The 20,675-nt window shown below is 37.2% G+C and overlaps 1 protein-coding gene across 2 annotated transcripts; it reads right to left on the bottom strand.

Annotated features, from left to right (window-relative positions):
• Positions 1–4,161: 4,161 nt before the first annotated feature.
• On the bottom strand, positions 4,162–19,951 carry LOC145660661 (uncharacterized). Of its 2 annotated transcripts, none has more exons than XM_081725976.1 (6): positions 18,593–19,951; positions 17,424–17,675; positions 15,220–15,351; positions 13,527–13,728; positions 11,506–11,665; positions 4,162–10,048 (listed from the first exon to the last, which is right to left on the bottom strand). In XM_081725976.1, exon 6 carries the CDS (start codon positions 9,953–9,955, stop codon positions 7,862–7,864), a length of 2,094 nt encoding a protein of 697 aa, XP_081582102.1. In that variant the 5' UTR covers positions 9,956–10,048; positions 11,506–11,665; positions 13,527–13,728; positions 15,220–15,351; positions 17,424–17,675; positions 18,593–19,951; the 3' UTR covers positions 4,162–7,861. The 2 variants fall into 2 exon arrangements, with proteins under 2 accessions (XP_081582102.1, XP_081582104.1); XM_081725978.1 differs by having other exon boundaries at positions 15,220–15,354.
• Positions 19,952–20,675: the final 724 nt, after the last annotated feature.

The raw sequence follows: 20,675 nt of genomic DNA on the forward strand, positions 1-20,675 counted from the left end.
TACTGTCAGGTACTCGTTATCAGCGACCTCGGTAGTCACTAGAAAGCTCCGCCGAATTCACGGACTTCGAACGTGGTCAGGTGATTGGGTGTCACTTGTGTCAGAAGTCCGTACGCGTGATATCCACACTACTAAGCATCCATAGGTCCGCTGTGTGTAATGTGATAATGAAGTGGAAACGTGAAGGGACACGTACACCACAAAAGCGTACAGGCCAACCTCGTCTGTTGACTGACAGAGACCGCCGACAGTTGAAGAGGGTCGTAAAGTGTAATAGGCAGACATCTATCCAGACCATCACACAGGAATTCCAAACTGCATCAGGATCCACTTCAAGTACTATGACAGGCGTGAGGTCGAGCGGTTGCTCATAAGCAACACATCATGCAGGTAAATGCCAAACGACGCCTCGCTTGGTGTAAGGAGCGTAAACATTGGACGATTGAACAGTGGAAAAACGTTGTGTGGAGTAACGAATCACAGTACATAATGTGGCGATGCGATGGCAGGATGTGGGTATGTGAATGCATAGTAAACGTCATCTGTCAGCGTGTGTAGTGCCAACAGTAACATTCGGAGGTGGTTGTCATTGTATGGTCGTATTTTTCTTGGAGGGGGCTTGCACCCCTTGTTGTTTTGCGTGGCACTCTCACAGCGCTGGCTACGTTGGTGTTTTAAGCACCTTCTTGCTTCCCATTGTTAAAGAGCAATTCGGGGATGGCGATTGCATCTTTCAACACGATCGAGCACCTGCTCATACTGCATGGCCTATGGCGGAGTGGTTACACGACCATAACATCCCTGTAATGGACTGGCCTGCACAAAGTCCTGACTTGCATCCTATAGAACACCTTTGGGACGTTCGGGAACGCCGACTTCGTGCCAGGCCTCACCGACCTAATCGATACCTTTACTCAGTTCAGCACTCTGTGAAGAATGGGCTGCGATTCCCCAAGAAACCTTCCAGCACCTGATTGTAAGTATGCCTGCCAGAGTGGAAGCTGTCATCAAGGCTAAGGGTGGGCCAACACCATATTGAATTCCAGCAGCACCGATGGAGGGCGCCACGAACTTGTAAGTCATTTTCAGCCAGTTATCCGGATACTTTTAATCACATAGGGTATATACAGTACAGATTTTTTTAATGTAACATTTACAAATTATATAGTGTAGACACTACTTGTTCGTAGTTGAGTTAGTGCATCAACCGCGTTGGTGTAATAATACCTTTTGTTATGGTGTTCCGCTTTTATGAATTTTGTTTTGCCCATGTTTGTGTGCTTTATTTAAAAAATGAAAATACGGTATGATGTTTTGAGGCACAGAGAGTCCTATATCTAACAATGAATTAATTTTGTTCACATTACCCAAGATACACTAAATCAACAACACTTTTTTGTTATCAAATGCAACAGCTCTTCTAAATTTTAAAGCAGGCTAGAAACATTTCCTTTATGTTTAATTTCTTGGATTAAAAATCAAAATACAAAATATTTTTCTAATTAATTGTCCGATTGCTTTGAACCTAATGATTTGTGATTATAGGATATTGCAAGTATTATTATTATTAGTTTATCAGCCCTACAAAATCGATAACGAGCAACCGTGGCGCAGTGGTAGTATTACGACTCTGTATTAGGGAGATCCGGAGTTCGATCTCCGAGGCCGGCCATCGTGACAGGTTATTTGATGGTTTCCTCAGGCAATGCTGGGATGGTACGTTCTTTAGAGGCTGTGACTCCCTCTTCTAATTACTTCTTCCCTTCCTTCCTCTGTTCCTTTTCCGGGTTGTGTGCTCGCAGAGGGGCGTAATCCCTGTCACATGAAGGACCGATATATCCAAACGTGCTGAAGGACCCATAAAAATTCAAGTCCTATCCATCCACAAAATCGATGATCTAATTACTAGTTGGCGAACCTTAGCAATAATTTTTCAACGCACAATTATTATTCACCCAGTTGAAATTTTGATACACCTTACATTAGTTTTTGAGTATTTGTATTTGTGTTTTATCGTTGCTTTACCAGCACAACAGAAAGTAAAGTGAACACTGATTAAATTCTCGGAAGGAGCACTCAGTTTACGCATTAACGATCGCCTGAACTCCCAAATCACATAACGTTCACTTAGGCCTTGTAGGAGAGAGTTTTGAAACCTGTAAATCAGTCTGACATTAAAATAAGAGAGTTAACTTTGCGTTACTAAATCGTTTGGTGTTTATGTAGGGATGCAAGTAAATGCATGTTACACATGTGTTCCTTACTTTATTTCTTACTTTATGTCTAGCCGAAAAAGAGCCCTTCTTGACACACGGTTGAATAATAAACAAAGAAAGTTTCGAAAAATACAAGTCTTCCTGGTGTTTATGAAAAAAATTCACCAACAACCAGTGCCAGCATATGTACAGAAAGTTCACAAGAAAGTGCATCTCAGAATTCTCTGCAATGTGGCTCACTTGAAGTACAGGATTCCACGAGCACCTCCAAGCAGCAAATTGAGCAAAGAGTCAGGCAAATTGAGACAAATTCCCCCAACACTCCCATACAGGACATGCCTAAAGAACTTGATGGAAGATCTTGTATAACGGATCAAAGGGAAAAGTTTGAAATTCCTGTTTTAGAAAATAAAACTCAGCTGAATAAGGGTTTCAATTTTTCACGAACGGCACGCTGATCTTGTCACGTGGAATGATTTCATACATTTCCTGGTAACATTATGACACAGTCAAAGATTACGTTTTGTGTTTTGATTGTATAAGGCGTACATTTTACAGGTAAAATGCTGATGCAAGGACCTGAATTGACTTTTCTCGTCATAGGGTTCAACAACTGGAAAAAGGCCACAGACAAATTCAGAACACATTAGAAAAGTGAACTTCATTGTCCGAATAATGTCCGTGTGGGCATTCCCAACACAGTTAAAAATATGTATATAAAATGGTAAAAATTGTAGTTACAACCCATGTTACCAAAAATGGTTGGCCCAATATTGATTTTTAGTTGACATCACCAATTATCAACCGTTGAAACGATGGTTGGGCATGTCCGCTTTGCGTTTGTTGGGCCAACGCACCATTTCTCAACGTTGGTCCCACGAAGAAAACAACAGTTTTTCAACAATTTCCCAACCGTTGATGTCGCGTCAACCATTTGTTCAACCACGTTTCACCCGTTAATGTTTACGTCAACGTTGGGCCAACAAAAGATCAACCGTTACCGCAACAGTTTGACAACGGTTAGCATTTTACAACGTTGGCCCAACAAAAAGTCAACCGTAATTACAACCATTATTCAACTTTATACACATATCAACCATATATCGACGTTGGGCCAACGACAATAGAAACGATAACACAACCGTTAAAGCACTTCAACCATATATCAACATTGGGCCAACGACAGGACACATGATAACACAACCGTTAATGAACGTCAACCAATTATCAACTATAGATCGACGTTGGGCCAACGACAATACAAATGATGACACAACCATTATTCAACTTCCAATCAGTTATCAACGTTGGTCCCACGTTGGGCCAACGATAGGTAACAACGATATTTCAACCAACATGGACTGGATGGTGGGGATGGTAGCTTCCTTTGTCGCAGCAGGAGAATAACGGCATTGTACCTTGTAAAGAACCAGACAATACTGACGCAGCCAGTGGTGTACGGGTAGCAAGCCTGCTTGCCAAGTGGCATTCGGCTAGGTCGAGCGTAACTTTTCTTTTCTAGTGAAGTTGAACTTTATTTATAACCTTTAGATATCAATGCATAGGCCGATATGGGAGGGAGAAGAATGTGCGAAGGTAGCGCGGCTCTGGATTTGCACAACTCAGCATCCGGGTATTCCCCAGGTGGGACTGAGGAAACCCAGAGAAAGCCCTGCCGGAGAAGGGTTCGTGGTTACGCTCGACCTAGCCGAATGCCACTTGGCAAGCAGGCTTACTACCCGTACACCACTGGCTGCGTCACTATTGTCTGGTCCTGCACAAGGTACAATGCCGTCATTCTCCTGTTGCGACCATGGGAGCTACCATCCTCGGCAGTTTGTAAAAAAAAAAAAGCCAGTCATATTTCACACATGATTGGTGAAAGGACTTCAAGGACCAGAAGAAAACCAAAGAGGTATATTTGAGCGGACAGTTTTTATTCAAAAATTTGAAGGAAAAAACATATATACATATACCCACAATGTAATTTATATATGGTGTCAAATTATCATACAATTAGTATTTAAAACATGTTAAACAAACCTTCAAAATCTATAGTTATGCTTTGAAGGCCATTATGCTTATTCGGATAATCAATGAAAACATTTGTTTCTTTCATTGATAACCATTTACATTTTCGTTTTAGTGATAACTATATACATTTTGCTTATTACTCAGAAGTCCTAAAACTATAATGTTTTACGATAATTGTATAGGAAATAACTTTACTACAAATAACAGTGTGATATTTTGTATGTCATTTTACAATATTTGAAAAGATTATACGGATGGCGCAATATGGATGATCTCATTTTTATTTTTTAAATTCTCAAATGCGAGAAAGGTTTCCTGATAAGTATTGAAACAACGTGAAAACAATTCGTGCAAACAGGGAATAAAAAGAGTCTTATTTGAAAAATAATTTTATATTACACTCATAGAAACTACCTGTATAGATACATGAAACGTTCCACAATTATGCAAGAGGGCACAGAACTCTGCTATGGCATACCAAGAAAATATTAAATACTTTTCATTTCTTATTGAATACTGATACGATTTAGACAAAAATGATACATCACAAAACTGAAAAAAATACATTGAAGGCATTAATACTAGGCCAAAAATTTCCGAAATCCGGCTTTCAAAAAAATCCGTACTTAGATGAAACAAGCAGTCTGGGTTTCGAGATTCTGATTTTTGTTTTAAGCCGCGTGGTGCTCTTGAGCTCACCGTCACAGCCAAATGGAAGGGAGGGGGGGAGAAGCCATGTTTTAGCGGGATATGGCGCGGGCCATCTAGCCAATGGCATCATTGCATGCACCTTACGGCTTCTGCTACGCAAGGCCATTCACATGAAACAAGTTACCTGACAATGTATTTCGGGTCGCCCGACGCATCCGTGTATCCCATCGGTGATATATCCAACATACGGAAAGTAGAAGCAGATGCGATCGAAATACAAAATAGAAAATTTCCGCGTTTTGCTTAAATCAGCGACAGCTTTTGACAGTGTCGGGCAGCCACTTGTTTTATTCGGGTTGCCTTGAGTAGCAGAAGACGAAAGGCGACAACAATGATGTAATTGGCCAGGTGACGCGCCCCAATATTTCCTGTTCAGTAAAATGACTTGTCCCTTTCCGACTGCGGCGGTTTAAGCTAAAGAGCAACAAGCCCACAACACGCGGATTCAAGCTGGACCAAAACTTTGAGCAGTGTTTACGAACTGAAAGTTTTTTTTTTTTTAATCATTTCTTATGTCTATTTATTCAATTGGTCGCGTGGGGAATTGCTGTACTTTACAAAAGCTGGTTTTCCATTGCCTTAACACACACACACACACCAAAAACTGGAGGTTGGTTAAACACATTAACTCAACGTGTTGACTCTTGACTGTGGTAGAAAAAAAACTGGATTATTTTCTAAACATCCGGTGTTTTTGTTTCTTTTTTCAAAATTCAGATTTTTCCGACATTCGAAATTTTCTATTTTATTTTCCGGAATCTAGAAAGTAAAATTTCCGAAATTTCCCATCCCTAATTAATACTGTAGTACAGGCTTGGATCAAAATATGTCTCCTATATGCTTGATACGAAAGTGTCCCAAAATTCACGCAAAAAGTAATTGTTACATTTTGACTTGAGCTGAAAATGAGCCTTATCGCCGATTACACTTTGAGGGTTTGTTAATCAACAAAATCGTTGCATTTGTAGTTCAGAAAATCGAATTAACGCCTTGGAATGCCAACAAGCGTTGTACTTCAAGGAAAATGAACGCTATATGAACGAAAGTCAGCCAGATTCATTTAAAATGGTCATGGAAAATTTCAACAGTGTGCGTATGTGGAGGCTATTTACCCGATGTGTTGTTCCATGCATAACCGTATACTGTATAGTTTATGAATGAATAAATAAATACAATCAAGTTTTAAGTATAAATATGTATTTTATGTCATAATTAATTCTTGCGTGAAGTTTGGGACACTCATTATTAGCGTCCTTTCTAAAAGAATTCAGTGGTCTTCTTCACTTCTCACAATTTTCTCTCTCTTGGAATACCGTTAAAACCAGATTCTGAAAAACAGACAGCAGCTGTATAGCTCCAAAACCAAACGTGTCTCATCGAAGTGAAAAGCCTTAGTCATGATTTCACAACGATTTTTTTTTTTTTTTTTTTTTTTTACATACAGAAAGAGGCATTTTGCAACGTCATTAATTTTGGTGCTAAGCCTAAAGTTCAGATCCACGTAAGAAAATTACTTGGACAAAGTTTTTCGGTTACTTCACACATTTTCCGGCTGTCATAAAGAAAGTGCAGGGTCCCACCTGAGCTTCCCTTATGAGAGTAGTAGAAGATAGTTGTGGAAAACAACCGAAAAATTTTGCCCATGTAATTTCTTACGTGGATCTAAACGTTGAGTTAGCACCAAAATTAATGACATTGCGAAACTAATGCTTATATTACTGATTTTTCCATATAGTTCTATACAGTTCTTAAAAAAAATCCAGTATATTTCTAGGGTTTGCAACTCAGTACACACCTGCTATTTTTCAACTCTTCAAATGTTAACGGAATTCACTTTGGAGATCATACATCAACGGTACTTTGCAGCCACTTTATATCTCAGAAAATTAGATTTTAAATTTTTTAACCTGGATGTGTATCTTTGCTCTAACTAACTTTCTCTCCTGAAATACAATAAAACCTATCTAAGGAACATTAATCAACATGCGCGGCATCGCATGCCCATCCAAGCGCACCAAGAAATGTAAGCTACCAAAATCAAGTTATACACGAACCGGAGTTTATCGCGAAATCGTTGATTTCGAGGGCCCGTAAAAACTAATCGATGTTAAAGACGGGAAAATGAGCTTATGAAGTTTGGGTGATATGGTAGTTATGCACAAATGTGCAAAATTGCATGTTTGTAGCATAAACCATGTCTGAGTTGTGGACCTCTGAAATCAGCTTTTTTTCGCCCACTCACGTACTCATTGACTAACTGACTCTCATTGTTAGGGTCCTCCCAGTTAGCTAGAGAGTTGAAATTTTGCACAAAGTTTCTTTATAACGTCCCGAGTATTGAAAAAATTATGAAATATGAGGTAGGTCGTATCACAATATTTTCTAAACTTTATGCAAATGTTTTTGCACTAACATGTGAAAAATATTTCAGTGAGCTTTAAGCAACTAACCGTACTATGAAGTGTATGGGGTTACATATATGTCAAGGACGTTACGTCAAAACACGGTCAGATCCGATCAAAAACATCAGAGATACCAAAACTTCAGCTAAGTTCGTCAGGCCCAGAATAGTGGTAAGACGGAGGAGGGATGAGCAAAGCTCCTTGGCGAAAACATGTGATAGAAACTTTGGAAGTTTGCGCGAGGTCTCACACCATCGTCAACCGTAAAACCCGAATATCATCAATCTTGCCACCTCTTGGCAACTTCCTAACTTTCTCTAACAGGTCGCCAAGAAACTTTCGCTCATCCATCTTTCATCTTACCGCTTTTTAAGGCTGACGAACTTGGGTGAAGTTTCTGATCGGATCTGATTAGAACTGTCATATCTTCTTTTCGAAGGAATGTTTTTTGAGATATAAGGTAGCAGCAAAATGCCGTCGATGTGTAAACTCATAATTCTAATAAAAATGGTCCATGTTACAATAAGGAAGACAGTAATACAAGGATTCATGACAAAAGTCCCTAATTAGAATGCATTTTGTGAGGAATTCATCGGATGAGATTGTTAATTCACCCTTTCCTTCGGATGCTCTAAACATGTGTAGCGAACTGCTATTAGGAGGCTTATGAAATATGTCTGTTTTCTTCAAAAACACTTGACACCTTAATGAGTAAGGTTCAGAGTTTCTACTATTCTGAACAATTGATTTTATCAGAAGTACTTCTTTCGCTTTAGTCATAAAGCAATTATCCGGTGATTCACAAGAAAGCAAACACCCACCAAGTTTCTCCAACCGTATGGACTTTATGTTTTGCTTCTTGTCAATTGTTACTGGACGGATCCTCTTCATAGTATTGTCACACACTGAATCTATTTCGCACAATCTGTTTGCAACCTGCGTCAACTCACGATTGGGACCACGCACCATGGATTTAATCTTCCGCATTTTATTTTCAAAGGGAAAAGCAGAAAAGTTATCTAAGGGCCCGTAATTGGCTACGACATCTGCTATGTGAAGTAAATTGTGAAAATTGTATGTTAAAATACTTCTAGAATAATATACTTGGAGAGAACTAACAAAAACGTGAAGTAGCTGACTTGCATATAACCTCCACTCCTCGTTGCCACTGAACATTTTGCTACAAAGTATGTAAGCTGATACATGTAGTATGAGAAAGTGTTCATACAAATGGTTAGGGAGAATTCCTCCTAAAACTATAGGTCCGAAATACAATAAGAAAGCCCTAAGCTCCGTAGCTTTCCAAAATTTAAAAGCACATAAAGCTCTGGGTTTACGAACAAACTCTCTTGGACAAAATTTGGCGATGCTTTCCAATCTTTGTGACACTTCCCTTGTTTGAAGAAAGCTCAGTCGGCATTGTTTGGGACCCTTTTCAACCCACATCCGTATTAACTTTTTTGTCACTCCTAAACATAGAAGATGCATAGCATCTAAAGGAAATTGTGAAACTAATCCTAACTGTAGATTAGACAATATGCTTTCGCAGCGTTGATGGTCGTCGTAAAACATGTTACGGAAGTCGGAATCAGTTCTTTTGTTGAAATTAACTTCATACTGCCATGTTGTATTACCATAGCTGACTCCCTCTTGTTCACATTTCTCACAACCATGAAAGCTATTATGAGAGACTATACACTTCACATATGCCCTAGCTGGAGCATCGGCTACAAAACAACTTACGCGAAAACCATAAACCTTACCATTGACAACTACTCCTCTTGTTTCCAATTCAAGGCACTCATTCACGAATGGCTGAAGAAATTCATAACTGCTGCTAGGTTTAGAATCGCCCAAGTAAATAGCAATTATAAAGGGCGTTTTGTTAACCGACTGATCTAATAACCCAAGTATCGGCCAGAAAGATTTTGAAGAGCTTTCGCAAACAGGTAAACCATCTACATTTACGGTAAGAGTTAATAAGTCAGATATGTCGTCTGGTTTTAGGGTTGATATTATTGGATATTTTTGACCATCTCGTAGACCTTCATGTGCTAATTTTACTATTTCTTTTTCTACACCAATATATACTAAAGAACCACGATCATGTAACACTTGAGTGAGGACGTTTCGTGGAGTTTGCAAAAGCGTCCTAGCATCTGTAGGCAAATCAGGAAAATGAGGTTTCAGAATCTTCAAAAGTGCCGTTGTTGCATTATTAGGTATATTAAAGGTTTTAGACCAGGTGATGAGCTGATCTTTCACTGAAGGCACACAGAATGAATGATGTGGTGCATCCACACTTCCGTTCTCACTACTGTTTGCAACTATAGAAGTTACATCATTACTTTTCTCACTACTGTTTGTAAATATAAAAGTTGTTTCAGCGCTTGTTATACAAGGACTGTAAATATTTACATTACTAGCAACACTTGTACCTGAGTGAAAGTTCACAAAATTCGTAGAACATCCTGCAACCTGTTTCCCAGATGAACGCAATGCCTCAAGAATGGTCCATTCCTCCTTCTGGATTAGTCTCCTCTTGTGTCTCTTGGAAATTGGATGACGTACGCCTTCGTTCTCTTCCTCCATTTCTATCTCTTCCCCAGCGGAACCAGTTCTGAATCCTTTCTTTTATTTCCTGGTCTGTTGCTTTCCTGGCTATTCCATTAAGACGCACAGCCCCTGAAATGAAAATAATTTGTGAAGTCAACAGAACAATACTAGATATACTACAAATAGAACCAATAGATTACATCAATTCTTTATTATCCGTACTTCAGTAACGGTTCGAAAACACTTGAAATATGAACACGCAAACTTACTACAATGTTCTATGTAACAGACTGGCGTGACTGAAAATAAAACCACTGTCTTAATGATAGTTGATTTTAAAAAATTACGATTCTACACAATGAAATAAAATCTGAGCACTCACCACATAGAAATAGTAATTTTAACGGCCTCACATCATAATATTTGGTTGTATTTAAGTAAAGAAGAGAGGTCAAAAATAAAAATGGGTAAAAATCATGAAGGAAATTTCACAACACTTTAAGTCAGAACATTGTATAAGCTATGCACGAATACTAGAGATAAGTCACAGTCTACGTAAACAACTGCAAGAATCACTGCTATGCTTTCTTCTGAGATATTGGCAAACTGAAGGAAATTCGTGTCAAAAAAAAGTTAACTACGTTCAACGTTGATAACAGTTAATTTTTATTCTCAAACTCTGTATCAAGTTTTAATTCTTTACAACATAAAAATTGATGATAGGTCATCGAGTTTTTTCTTTCTTTTAAGTGATGGGTTTTAAGAGGGCTCTCGACGCCGAAATTAAATTGCACGCATGATGTTACAAATGATAGCGTAGTTAAAACTTCTCTGAATATTTTCCGTTGTTTGAAAGTTAGGAAATAAACTTTTTAACACACACACACACAAAAAAAAAAATTCATTCCTCGCTTTTTACATAACCAAAACATTCAGAGGAGTTGTAACTACGCTATCATTTGGAAAATCACATTGTTAAAAGAACAACTTGCAATTTTTTTCCTCTTTATAAGTTTATGAAATATTTAGGGAAACTTTTAAAATTTGCGGCAATTTAATTTCGGCGTCGAGAACGCTATTAACCTTTTTTAAAAATTTGTTAAGTCGTATATATCATCTGCCCGCTTCTACTTGAAAACACATTTCCTTTTACACCTAGATTTGCTTACACAGAATCTTCTGTACAGTAAATATCGCATAGGGCTACGTGAATATCCCCAAACCGAATCTCCAATCTCCAAATACAATACAACTGTCAGTTCTCATTTTGCAACATTGCTCTCTTCCGCATTGAAGAAAATTATTGAAGGTGTACAGAACTCCCACCAGTTAAGGCCGGTCTCGCTACTCTTGTTCCTTCTGGTGGCCCAGGCTGGAAGTGGGTGATGAAATGCGAAAATGAGCTTCATTGATTTTGCAGATATGCCCTTTTAACATGAAATAATTCAAATATATTTCATCAACCTCTGCTCCTTACATAGTAGTATCATTGAATTTCCTTCAGTGAAATGAAAGGCGTCAACACAAGTCGACTAGTGCCACTGCATCAAATTTACGAGAAGTATCGAGATAAGGTAATATCCTACCTAATATTATTCTTGAAATGGTCAACTTCTCCAGTGATCTCTTTTTACATTTCCCAGTCCAATTGTACAAGACCGCTACTTCGTCAGTAAAAACTCTTCTTAATATGTTCCTCACGACGTGGCCAAGATTTCTCCCACCAAAAGTGCCAAGGTACGTTTCCTGAAACAGAATTATAAAAATAAGAAAAGAATTGAAACACTTCCTTCACGTTGTAAGTCAAGCAATCACAATATACCAGTAGTGGGTCTACAGACCAATGGCCTCACGTCAATTGCAATAACTATTTAACATCTAATGGTGGATTTCTATAACAATACTTACGCACTGAGTAGGATGAGGATTGTTTAAAAGTCCAATTTTTGTTGCAAAGACATCATTTAAGAAATGCGACGGTTCAGCCGTCGCTTGAAAGCCCAAGTAATCTAGTTACTGTTTGGAGGTGTTTAGTCGGTAACTAAGATGCAATTTTTCAGAATGAACTGTTTAGTAATCAAATAACTCCGTATTTTTGAAAAGATAAAACATTATTCACGGAGGATAACTGTTCACAGATGAATAAAGGATGATTTCGATCCCATTCTTGCGTACCGATACAATCATGATGATGTACGGCTCATGCATTGAATTTGAAAGCACACAGCACACGAATCGGTTGATCTCCCATGTTTAGGGTAGTTTGACACACGGGATTGCCCATTGGCAACTGCTCTAAAGCTCTAATACTTCGTGGGAACTACTTATGAACAGGGAGTGCTCAAAGAACATCTCACACACACATCGCCGTTGTACTTAAGGTCGAAGTTGTAACGTAAGAGACGACGGTGTGCTTCATGTTGAATATTTTGAACCATGAATACGTGTGCGTGATAGAGTTTTGAATATGAAGGAAAAAGCCTCCTCTAGGCATTCCATCTGGTTAAATATTACCAGGGTTTGTTCTTCGTTAAGTGGACCATTGATTTAGTTCTTTTTTTTTTTTTTTTAACCCAACTTACCGAGCAACATCTTTATTATCTGAACGTATAATTGTTTAGAAGCAGGGCTGCCACAAATAAACTACAATAGTGTGAACTACTTTGTGGGTACGAGTTTACACAATTTGGTACTTCAGTGTTTTTAAAGAAGGATGTTAAAAATTAAAGTGTATTGCCTTGGACGAAATTTGAAAGTTGACGTGCTTTTAAGACGCGTAAAGAATAAATAATGGGGTTCGGTAAACTTAATTCAACAATTCATGAACGTAGCACAACGAAAGGTTAAAGTCCTAGACACGTTTACACATTAAATTCATATCTAGGTATTATTTTTAATTTGCCAAATTCTCCGTTATTCTAATGGGATTTTATTTTAATAAAAGAAATTTGAGGCACTATCCCCTTGGTTTCAAATCTTTTAGGTATCCTTCCACCCCCACCCCCCGATTTACTTTAACTGATTCTTAAATTCACTCTACTAATTAATTAAATGAAGTCCTCTTCAATATTTCAAACGTACTGAATTGGCCTCTTTTCATTGAGGGGGGGGGGTGCTCCTTTCGCCGGTAGGATCCCTTGAAGAATCCACATTCGATTTTTATTCTTTCTTTTTAATCAACTTTGGGTTAACACGAGACAAGGAAGGGTGTAAGATAAAAATGACGGGCAGTTTAGTTTCAGGTCTCTTTCTGCCTACTGCACTGTTACCTTACATGAATAGGTCTTATTACGACTTCTTCCCAATATCTAACACGCCCTTTCCTTCCCCTGTGTTCATTCACAGTTGCCTAGAATCCAAAAATAAATTTTGACTCTGGATTCTGTGAGCCCCCCCTCCCAAGGAAAAACTAGAAATATCTTCCTACATAAACAATTTACGATATTCCGGAATGAATAAAGTATCTAAAATTGGCAAGATGTTCATTAAAGTAAACAGCTTGAATGATATTTAATTTGTCTCCTTAATTCAATTTTTAAATATTGATGCACGGAAACAAAATTAGCGTAAAAATGCAAATATACTATTATTTAGAACACAAGCTTACCAGCGTCGTTGCATTATCACGTACTTGAAGCCATTCTTCCAAGTTTAACACGTCTTCTACTGATGTACATGGAATTGTGCAGTTTTCCGGTAAGTTCACTTTTGCAGGCGATGTAGAATTTCCTTCAGTAAACAAACATCATTGCTTAAATCTATTAGCATATTTTTCATTTCTGCAAGGTGTCTTGCAACTACTGCAAAACCTAGAATGAAAACAAAATGGGAGAAAATTAATACTAAAATTTTTGTAATAATTACTCTAATATTATGTTCTTGTTGTGTTTAAGCATGACGTGTATGAATTTTTGGATGAAAGAAAATACTTGTTAGAAAAGGTAGGCGGTGGGAAGGGGACGGTAGGCCGAAGCGCCAGAATACCTTAAACACACCATTTGCTGTTTAAATTGGGAATAAGTGACCTAAGTATATCTAGGGTTGTTGTATTTTAAAATAAAAAGAAAAAGAGATAGTAAATAAATAAAATAAACCTGAAGTACAAAAGAAGTAATTTTTAATTTACTCTCACTCACATCTTCGTAAATATTTGATTTTTACTGAAACCCTTGACATTAAGTTACGTCCACAATCATGTGATTATGTTGGCCCTACGTCCAACCCCAGAAAATGTTTTCTTAAACAAAGGTACTGAGAAGTTAATAACATATATTTTAACATTGTAAATATTTAATGTAAAATAACATATAGTACAGTATTCATATATGTTAAAATTGTACTACGTTACTTTGTACTACACGACTATTCTCTAAAAGTCGAAAGTAGAAGAAAAAAATTATAACTAGGGGAAGTTTTATTTCTCCAGACATTTAAGTGATTTTTATTATCCTCCAGTGTTTATATACTTATCAAGTGTGTCTCTTTGTTTTAATTACAGTATTACATTCTTGTAATACCTACCAACTAGGTGAGCCTATATTCAGATCAAGCTGAAAAGAAAACACGAAAATGCTTACCTAATGTAGATACGTGTTAATTTGCCTGAACTGGCATGTACCACAACTACTTTTAACAATTAAAACTTTAGAAGGGATTTTTCGAACAGAGCTACGTCTTTCATCAGGCATGAAGCAAAAGAAACTCAGGGAAAACTAAATTAAGATTAAAGGAAACGGACTATTTACATGGAGTCACCAGCGTGTCATTGTGCCAGCCAATATAGTTGAGTTTGTACCCAGACTTCCAGAAGAGCAAATGCATCCTTATTCTGCACATTCTTTAATATTAGACAACAAACCATAGTGGGCGGTTTCAGGGTTTCAGAATTACAAAATATCTTCTAAAGCCTTTGTAATTCTTAAACCTCATATCATTCACTCATGGTTGGTTGTCTGAAGTTAGATCATGTGCAGAATAAGATGGATATGCTCTTTTGGAGGCGTGGGTACATAATTGCAATTTCATTGCCATGAATAATGGGAATGCTTTGTAATTCAGCTTCTGTTCAGGCAAAATAAAATGGTGGAGAAACGTAAGAACAAATCTGTCACTTCATGAACTGTTACTTCATTCAAGTTCTGAGAGTGGTTGGAATCCAAAGTTATTCATTCGGTCCCGCGTTGCATAGCTGCGATGGTTAAAACGAAAGTATAACTCCAAATTTTAATATCATGTAAACAACACGAAAAAAATAAAATTTTGGCAAAAATGCAATATTAAAATCAATCAAAGTAACTTACTGCACGAGCATTCCGAAACTGTGGACGACTGTGGATAGGTCGAGTTCGAAATTATTCTTGATGTTCCGCCTTCTAACAGTTGATTGTCAGGTGATGTATTTCCATCTGAACTTGGTCGACCTTCTGTAACTTCTGCTGAGAAAAAAAAATTATTAAAAAAATAAACTCAAATGAAAACTTTCGCAGATTATTCAAAATATTAAGATCATATCCACAGTCATACATTAAAAATACGCTTTTTGGAACAGGGCCGCAAAGAACAGGTAGATTCTTTTAACATTTCAAACGACCTCTACTTTCAAAGCAGTTTGTTGAATCATTCCGATTTTCACATTCAACTCAGATATCGTAAATATCTAATTTTTTGTACGAACTTTGGTCCCAATCAGTTCTAACAAGTACGCGTGGCAGCCATTTTTTTAAAGAATTATTCTAAGTTTCACACTCAACCAACATATTGTACTGCAACTATCAATTTTTGGGCAAAATTTGGTTCCGAAACGTTCGTAATTGCGGCACTCATGTTTTTTTAGACAATTAAATGCCAACTATTTTGGACTTTTTTTTATGGATCATTGTGATTATCTTGGTCAACTCACATATTACAAACACCCCAGCCAAATTTGGTTCTGTTTGGGTAATAATCGTGGAAATTAGTATTTTTTTTTTGTTTGAATGGCCGCCATTTTGAAATTTGCCATCCGATCATTCTGGCTAATGAACTTATTCGGATTAAAAGTGTTGGACACAAAGTATGAGTATACTAATTATATTATCTGAAATATTTTACAAACCGACTTTTGAGACAAGTTTGGTTTTAAGCCGTTTCAAAATTGTGGCAGCTATGTCGTTCACAAGCAAAGTTTTTGTGTCCGGATATGATCAAAGAAACTGTCTAGAAATTTTCCGGAATTTCAGACATGAGGGTCTCTGCAATAGGTATATTCCTGAAGAAATCTGCCTATTGGCATACAATGAATAATGTTTACAATTTCAGCAGCTTTAAATTTCAGTTCCACTCTGCTTTTCTATAGTTGTATCTACGTTAACGCAGTTTGAAATGACACGAAGATTCGTTTCGTCAATGTATGCATATAGGGAAACAAACTCAATTTTAACAATAATAAAGTGTGGACTCTGCACGGAACGACTCTGAGTGAACTTGTATACCACTTTGGAATATTATTCACTAAAAACAAACATATATGACGAAAGCAATTTTCTTTATTCCCAAAAATACCTTACTTGACAAGATTCAATTTGTAACAAGACCTTCCTCAGACGCACTGACTTGTCACGTAAGGGTGTGCGTTTTTTAAATAACATTGCTTTGGTCTTTTTTTTTTTTTTTTGGTGCCAATACTGTGTATGGTGCAGATATTTATTTTAAAGAGTGAAAATTATGTGACAGGACCGGGGATAAACCCTGGTACATTTTAGATGCCCTTACAATGCACTTCCAACTGCACAAATCAGTCACGCTGCACAGGTAAAAAAGGAAAGACTTATCGTCAAAATTGAATATTTGATCACAAACGGCAGGAAACTGCACCTTGTCTGCAACTGTGCTCAAATCTAACTAGTATGAAGGTTATTTTAACAGTAGACCTCGCGATAAATCTGTAAAAATGTTATTCGGATTCATTTTTCGAGTATTCCTTTGCACCCTCCACCCCGACCCCCACCCCCAACCAGCACCGTGGAATCTCCAAAGTATGTTTGCATATTTATGGCTCCTATAACGATGATGATGATTGGTGTTCTGCCCGAAGGCAGGCCTTTGACCCAAAGGTCCCTGGAACAGTCCATTAAATTCGTTTTAAATTATTTTTTCTTCCTTTTCTACATTTTTGCCCTTTAAGGGGGTTCCGCCCCCTCCCCTTCTTTGATTTAGCCCCCCTCCCGTCCACACAGATAGCCTGGAATCTCCAAAGTGTGTGTGCACATTTCTAAGGTTGTTCTAACAGAAGACAGTGCATTAAATTTGTGTTTAATAAAGAATTATTGTTTTTCATACATTTTTGTCCTTTCAGACCAGGGTTTCACCCCACTGTCCGATTTACTTCCCCAACGAGCCTGACCTGTACTTTGAACAATAAACAATCTGTAAAAATTTCATTCGAATCAGTTTATGCATTCGGCAGAACACACAGACAAACAACACAATGGCCGGCACTAATTAAGAGAATATAAAGAATACACACCTGCATCACATGAAGCTGGTTCTGATGGTAATGAACGAGGCGGTGAAGGTAAACTTAGTGATGAATTCCTGTAATTCGTACGACATTGCCCTCTTACATAAAATTCATCCTCACTACCATCATCATCATCACTAATTAATCTACTCGGACGCTTTTTCTTCCTCTGAGGTCGCCTTGTAACTTCGTTATCAGTTTCTAGATTCGATTCATCCTGGGCTTGTACCAGCTTTCTTCTTGCCTTGAGTAGGTCATCTGAAAAATAAATCTGAGTCATTTTATGTAAAAACACCCAAAACGGTATGAAGACGGTAATGAAATTCAGAGCTGTGAAAAACGTTTGAAATACTTTCAAGTGTTTCGTTATCAGAACAAATATAATACTACAGTATTCATATTTTCAGAGCTGGGGTCTAAATTCAGGTGTCGATCGCTGCCGAATTTGGATATTCGACGTCTTTGAAAGGTTAGATTAAGTTTGATAACAAGCTGGAGCTTCTCTGTATAACAATAAAGCAATTTTACTTGTGAAGAAAAAATAAAGTAAACATTCGGCACAAATTGACACCTTAAAATGGTTTTGTTGAATGTTTGAAATCAGCCAGTAGTCCGCACACCCTCTGTAAAACTGGAAGTTTTTCGCTTTCAAAAAAATCAAAATAATTATATAATTGTCCAAATATAGTTTTTGAGATGTGCTTCTTTTCCTGTTCTTGTGTTTTAGAAACGACCAATTTGGGAAGATTCATCACTTTTTGAAACACGTGTTTTCTGCAGTATCTGTTAGAATAATTTCATATTGCATTTCTGTTACCTATATAACACTAGCTTTCAGTAAAATAAATATCAGCCAAATCTGTGACTGAAGCAACATGCCTCTGGTGAATTCGTATGAAATGCCTCCTATACATTTAACAATAAAACTCTTTCAATCATAAAGAAAATAGCAAACACGCACGGTAATGGGCTATTACGTTTCATTCTCTACAAATTTGAATATCCACTGAACATTAAACTTCGGGCACAAAAGAAGGGCATAGGGCCGACTCGACACAAGATCAGCTACGAAGATTAACGCGTTAATATTATCTCATTAAACAAACTAACATTTTTTTTCAATAACATCTACATTTTGTTATTCCATATCGCTGACAAAGATAATGAGAACAAACCTGTGTGATAAAAAAAAACCTCTTTATGGTGTGTAGAGGCCAATCTTCCGTAGGCGTACTATTCTCCGCTGAGAGTTTATTATATTTAAACATTAACGTGCGAGGTGGCCAATACGTCTCTCTTTTCCTGGGAGTCAGCCAAGACTCATGTACGATCCCGACACCTCCGCCACTGTCTTCTTTAAACTCAACAACATGATACGATAATTCCATTTTCCTCTTTAAAGGTGTTGATCTGGAACCTACCTAATACACTGAAATAATCAAATACGTTAATGATTGTCATTATCATTCCAGTAAATCTGAAATCACTTTCGATCAATTTATGATCAGTTCGAAGGGAAAGAGTTCAAACCGGGATCTAGCTTCAGAACCTAACCGAACTGAAAAAATACATCTATCCCAGTGATGGCCAAACTAGTGCTATTAAACCTATCATAATATGGCACGAGCCGCATCATATATCTAATTGCCAGGTGCTACAACTTCAATTGCTCAAACGGACTGATCTAATAATGACATATTTAGACAATCACTTCAAGGTTGTGATAACTAGACCCCGGATTTGCACCAAAAATTAGAAATGTATACACTTAAAAGTACAAAAATACGTCTTTACATGCTCATATATATATTTATTGCTTCTTTTTTTTTTAAATTCCAAACTTCGATATTTAATGAAAAACAGACGATAATTAAAATATCAGTGTATATAATAGTCAGCGTTCCCAGTTATTTGATTTGTCGACCGCGAATTCCCCGACTTTTCTCCGAGCAGAAGTTGATTATACAAGTACAGTTGTATCTGTACATGTGTATTCGGCGTTAAAATGCGGTTACATCTAATTTAAAGTGGAAATATGAAACCTGTGGCTCGTCGCAAGACGAATAAAATAAAATACTTAAAAAAAAAACCTGCTGTAGCAAAATAATGCTGTAAAAACGGTTTGAGAAATACAAATCCGTACTTCAAATTGCGCGAATTTCCCAGATCAGTGGGAACGCTGATTGAACTTTTTATGGAGGACGAAACAGGGGCGGGGATATTTTCCTGCATACCTGAACTTTACTTACACATTTAAACGAGATAGAGGCTATAATAGGGTCTAAATATGTGAGTCTATTAGTGTTATGGGTAGTAAGGAAGAAATATAATGAAAAATCATACCACCTGATTTAATTAATTTAACAAACACGAGATATGCCTTAATGCCATTTTACACTAGATACATTACCACATTAACTACACAAAGGAGCCGACCAGTGCTATTTGTCAGGTACCATCTCACCATTTGCCTGCTAGGACTGAGAGAAACTCTGGAAAACCCGGTTAGGATCGTCGGCCGTAGGAATCGAACTCATGATCTCCCGAATAGGAATTCAACAGAGCATGGTCTTTATTTCTGTTTTCATGAACTTAAGGTGTACGCAAAAACGGGGATTTTTCTAATATATATATATATATATTCCCCAGCAACCCTACAGTACTTTTCTTATTACTCATTAAGCTTACAGTCGTGGAGCAAATTGTGAGTTTCAGGTTACTAGTATTCTATAGGAGATATATTCAATTTTGAGGACACTGAATCCCGTTTCTAATGTTTTCTTTTTCGGGAAGAAGTGAGATTTTCTTAGAATGCCCAAAACCTCTTCAAAACGTGAACAAAGCTAAAAAAAAAAAAAAAAAAAAAAAGCATTTCTTGCACAGAAATAGGCTCAAACGTTTTTGATACAAACCAACCAAGCTTTCTCAAATTTTAAGATGGATTAACCAAACAAATTTTTAAACCTTTTTATTTAGTGAGCTGTTGTGTAAAAGTTCATTTCTAATTCATACGTATCTCACAGTTATGTTTGTGGAGAATTTAGATAAGAAAATAATTCTATATTTTGTAACATGTCCATTTAATTAAAAATTGTTCTTGCAAAACAATTATTTTTTAAATTCATTTATAACTGTGTGAAATACGAACATTATTATTCTCTAATGTGGAGATTACTAATCTTACATACTTCCTATCATCCCATTTCTGGCGTACTCACGTATCTCAATTTTTCTAACACGCGAACCTCGTCCTTATCG

This window comes from Thermobia domestica, chromosome 9 (genome assembly GCF_964235325.1).
Source record: "Thermobia domestica chromosome 9, izTheDome1.hap1.1, whole genome shotgun sequence".
Classification (NCBI taxonomy): domain Eukaryota; kingdom Metazoa; phylum Arthropoda; class Insecta; order Zygentoma; family Lepismatidae; genus Thermobia; species Thermobia domestica.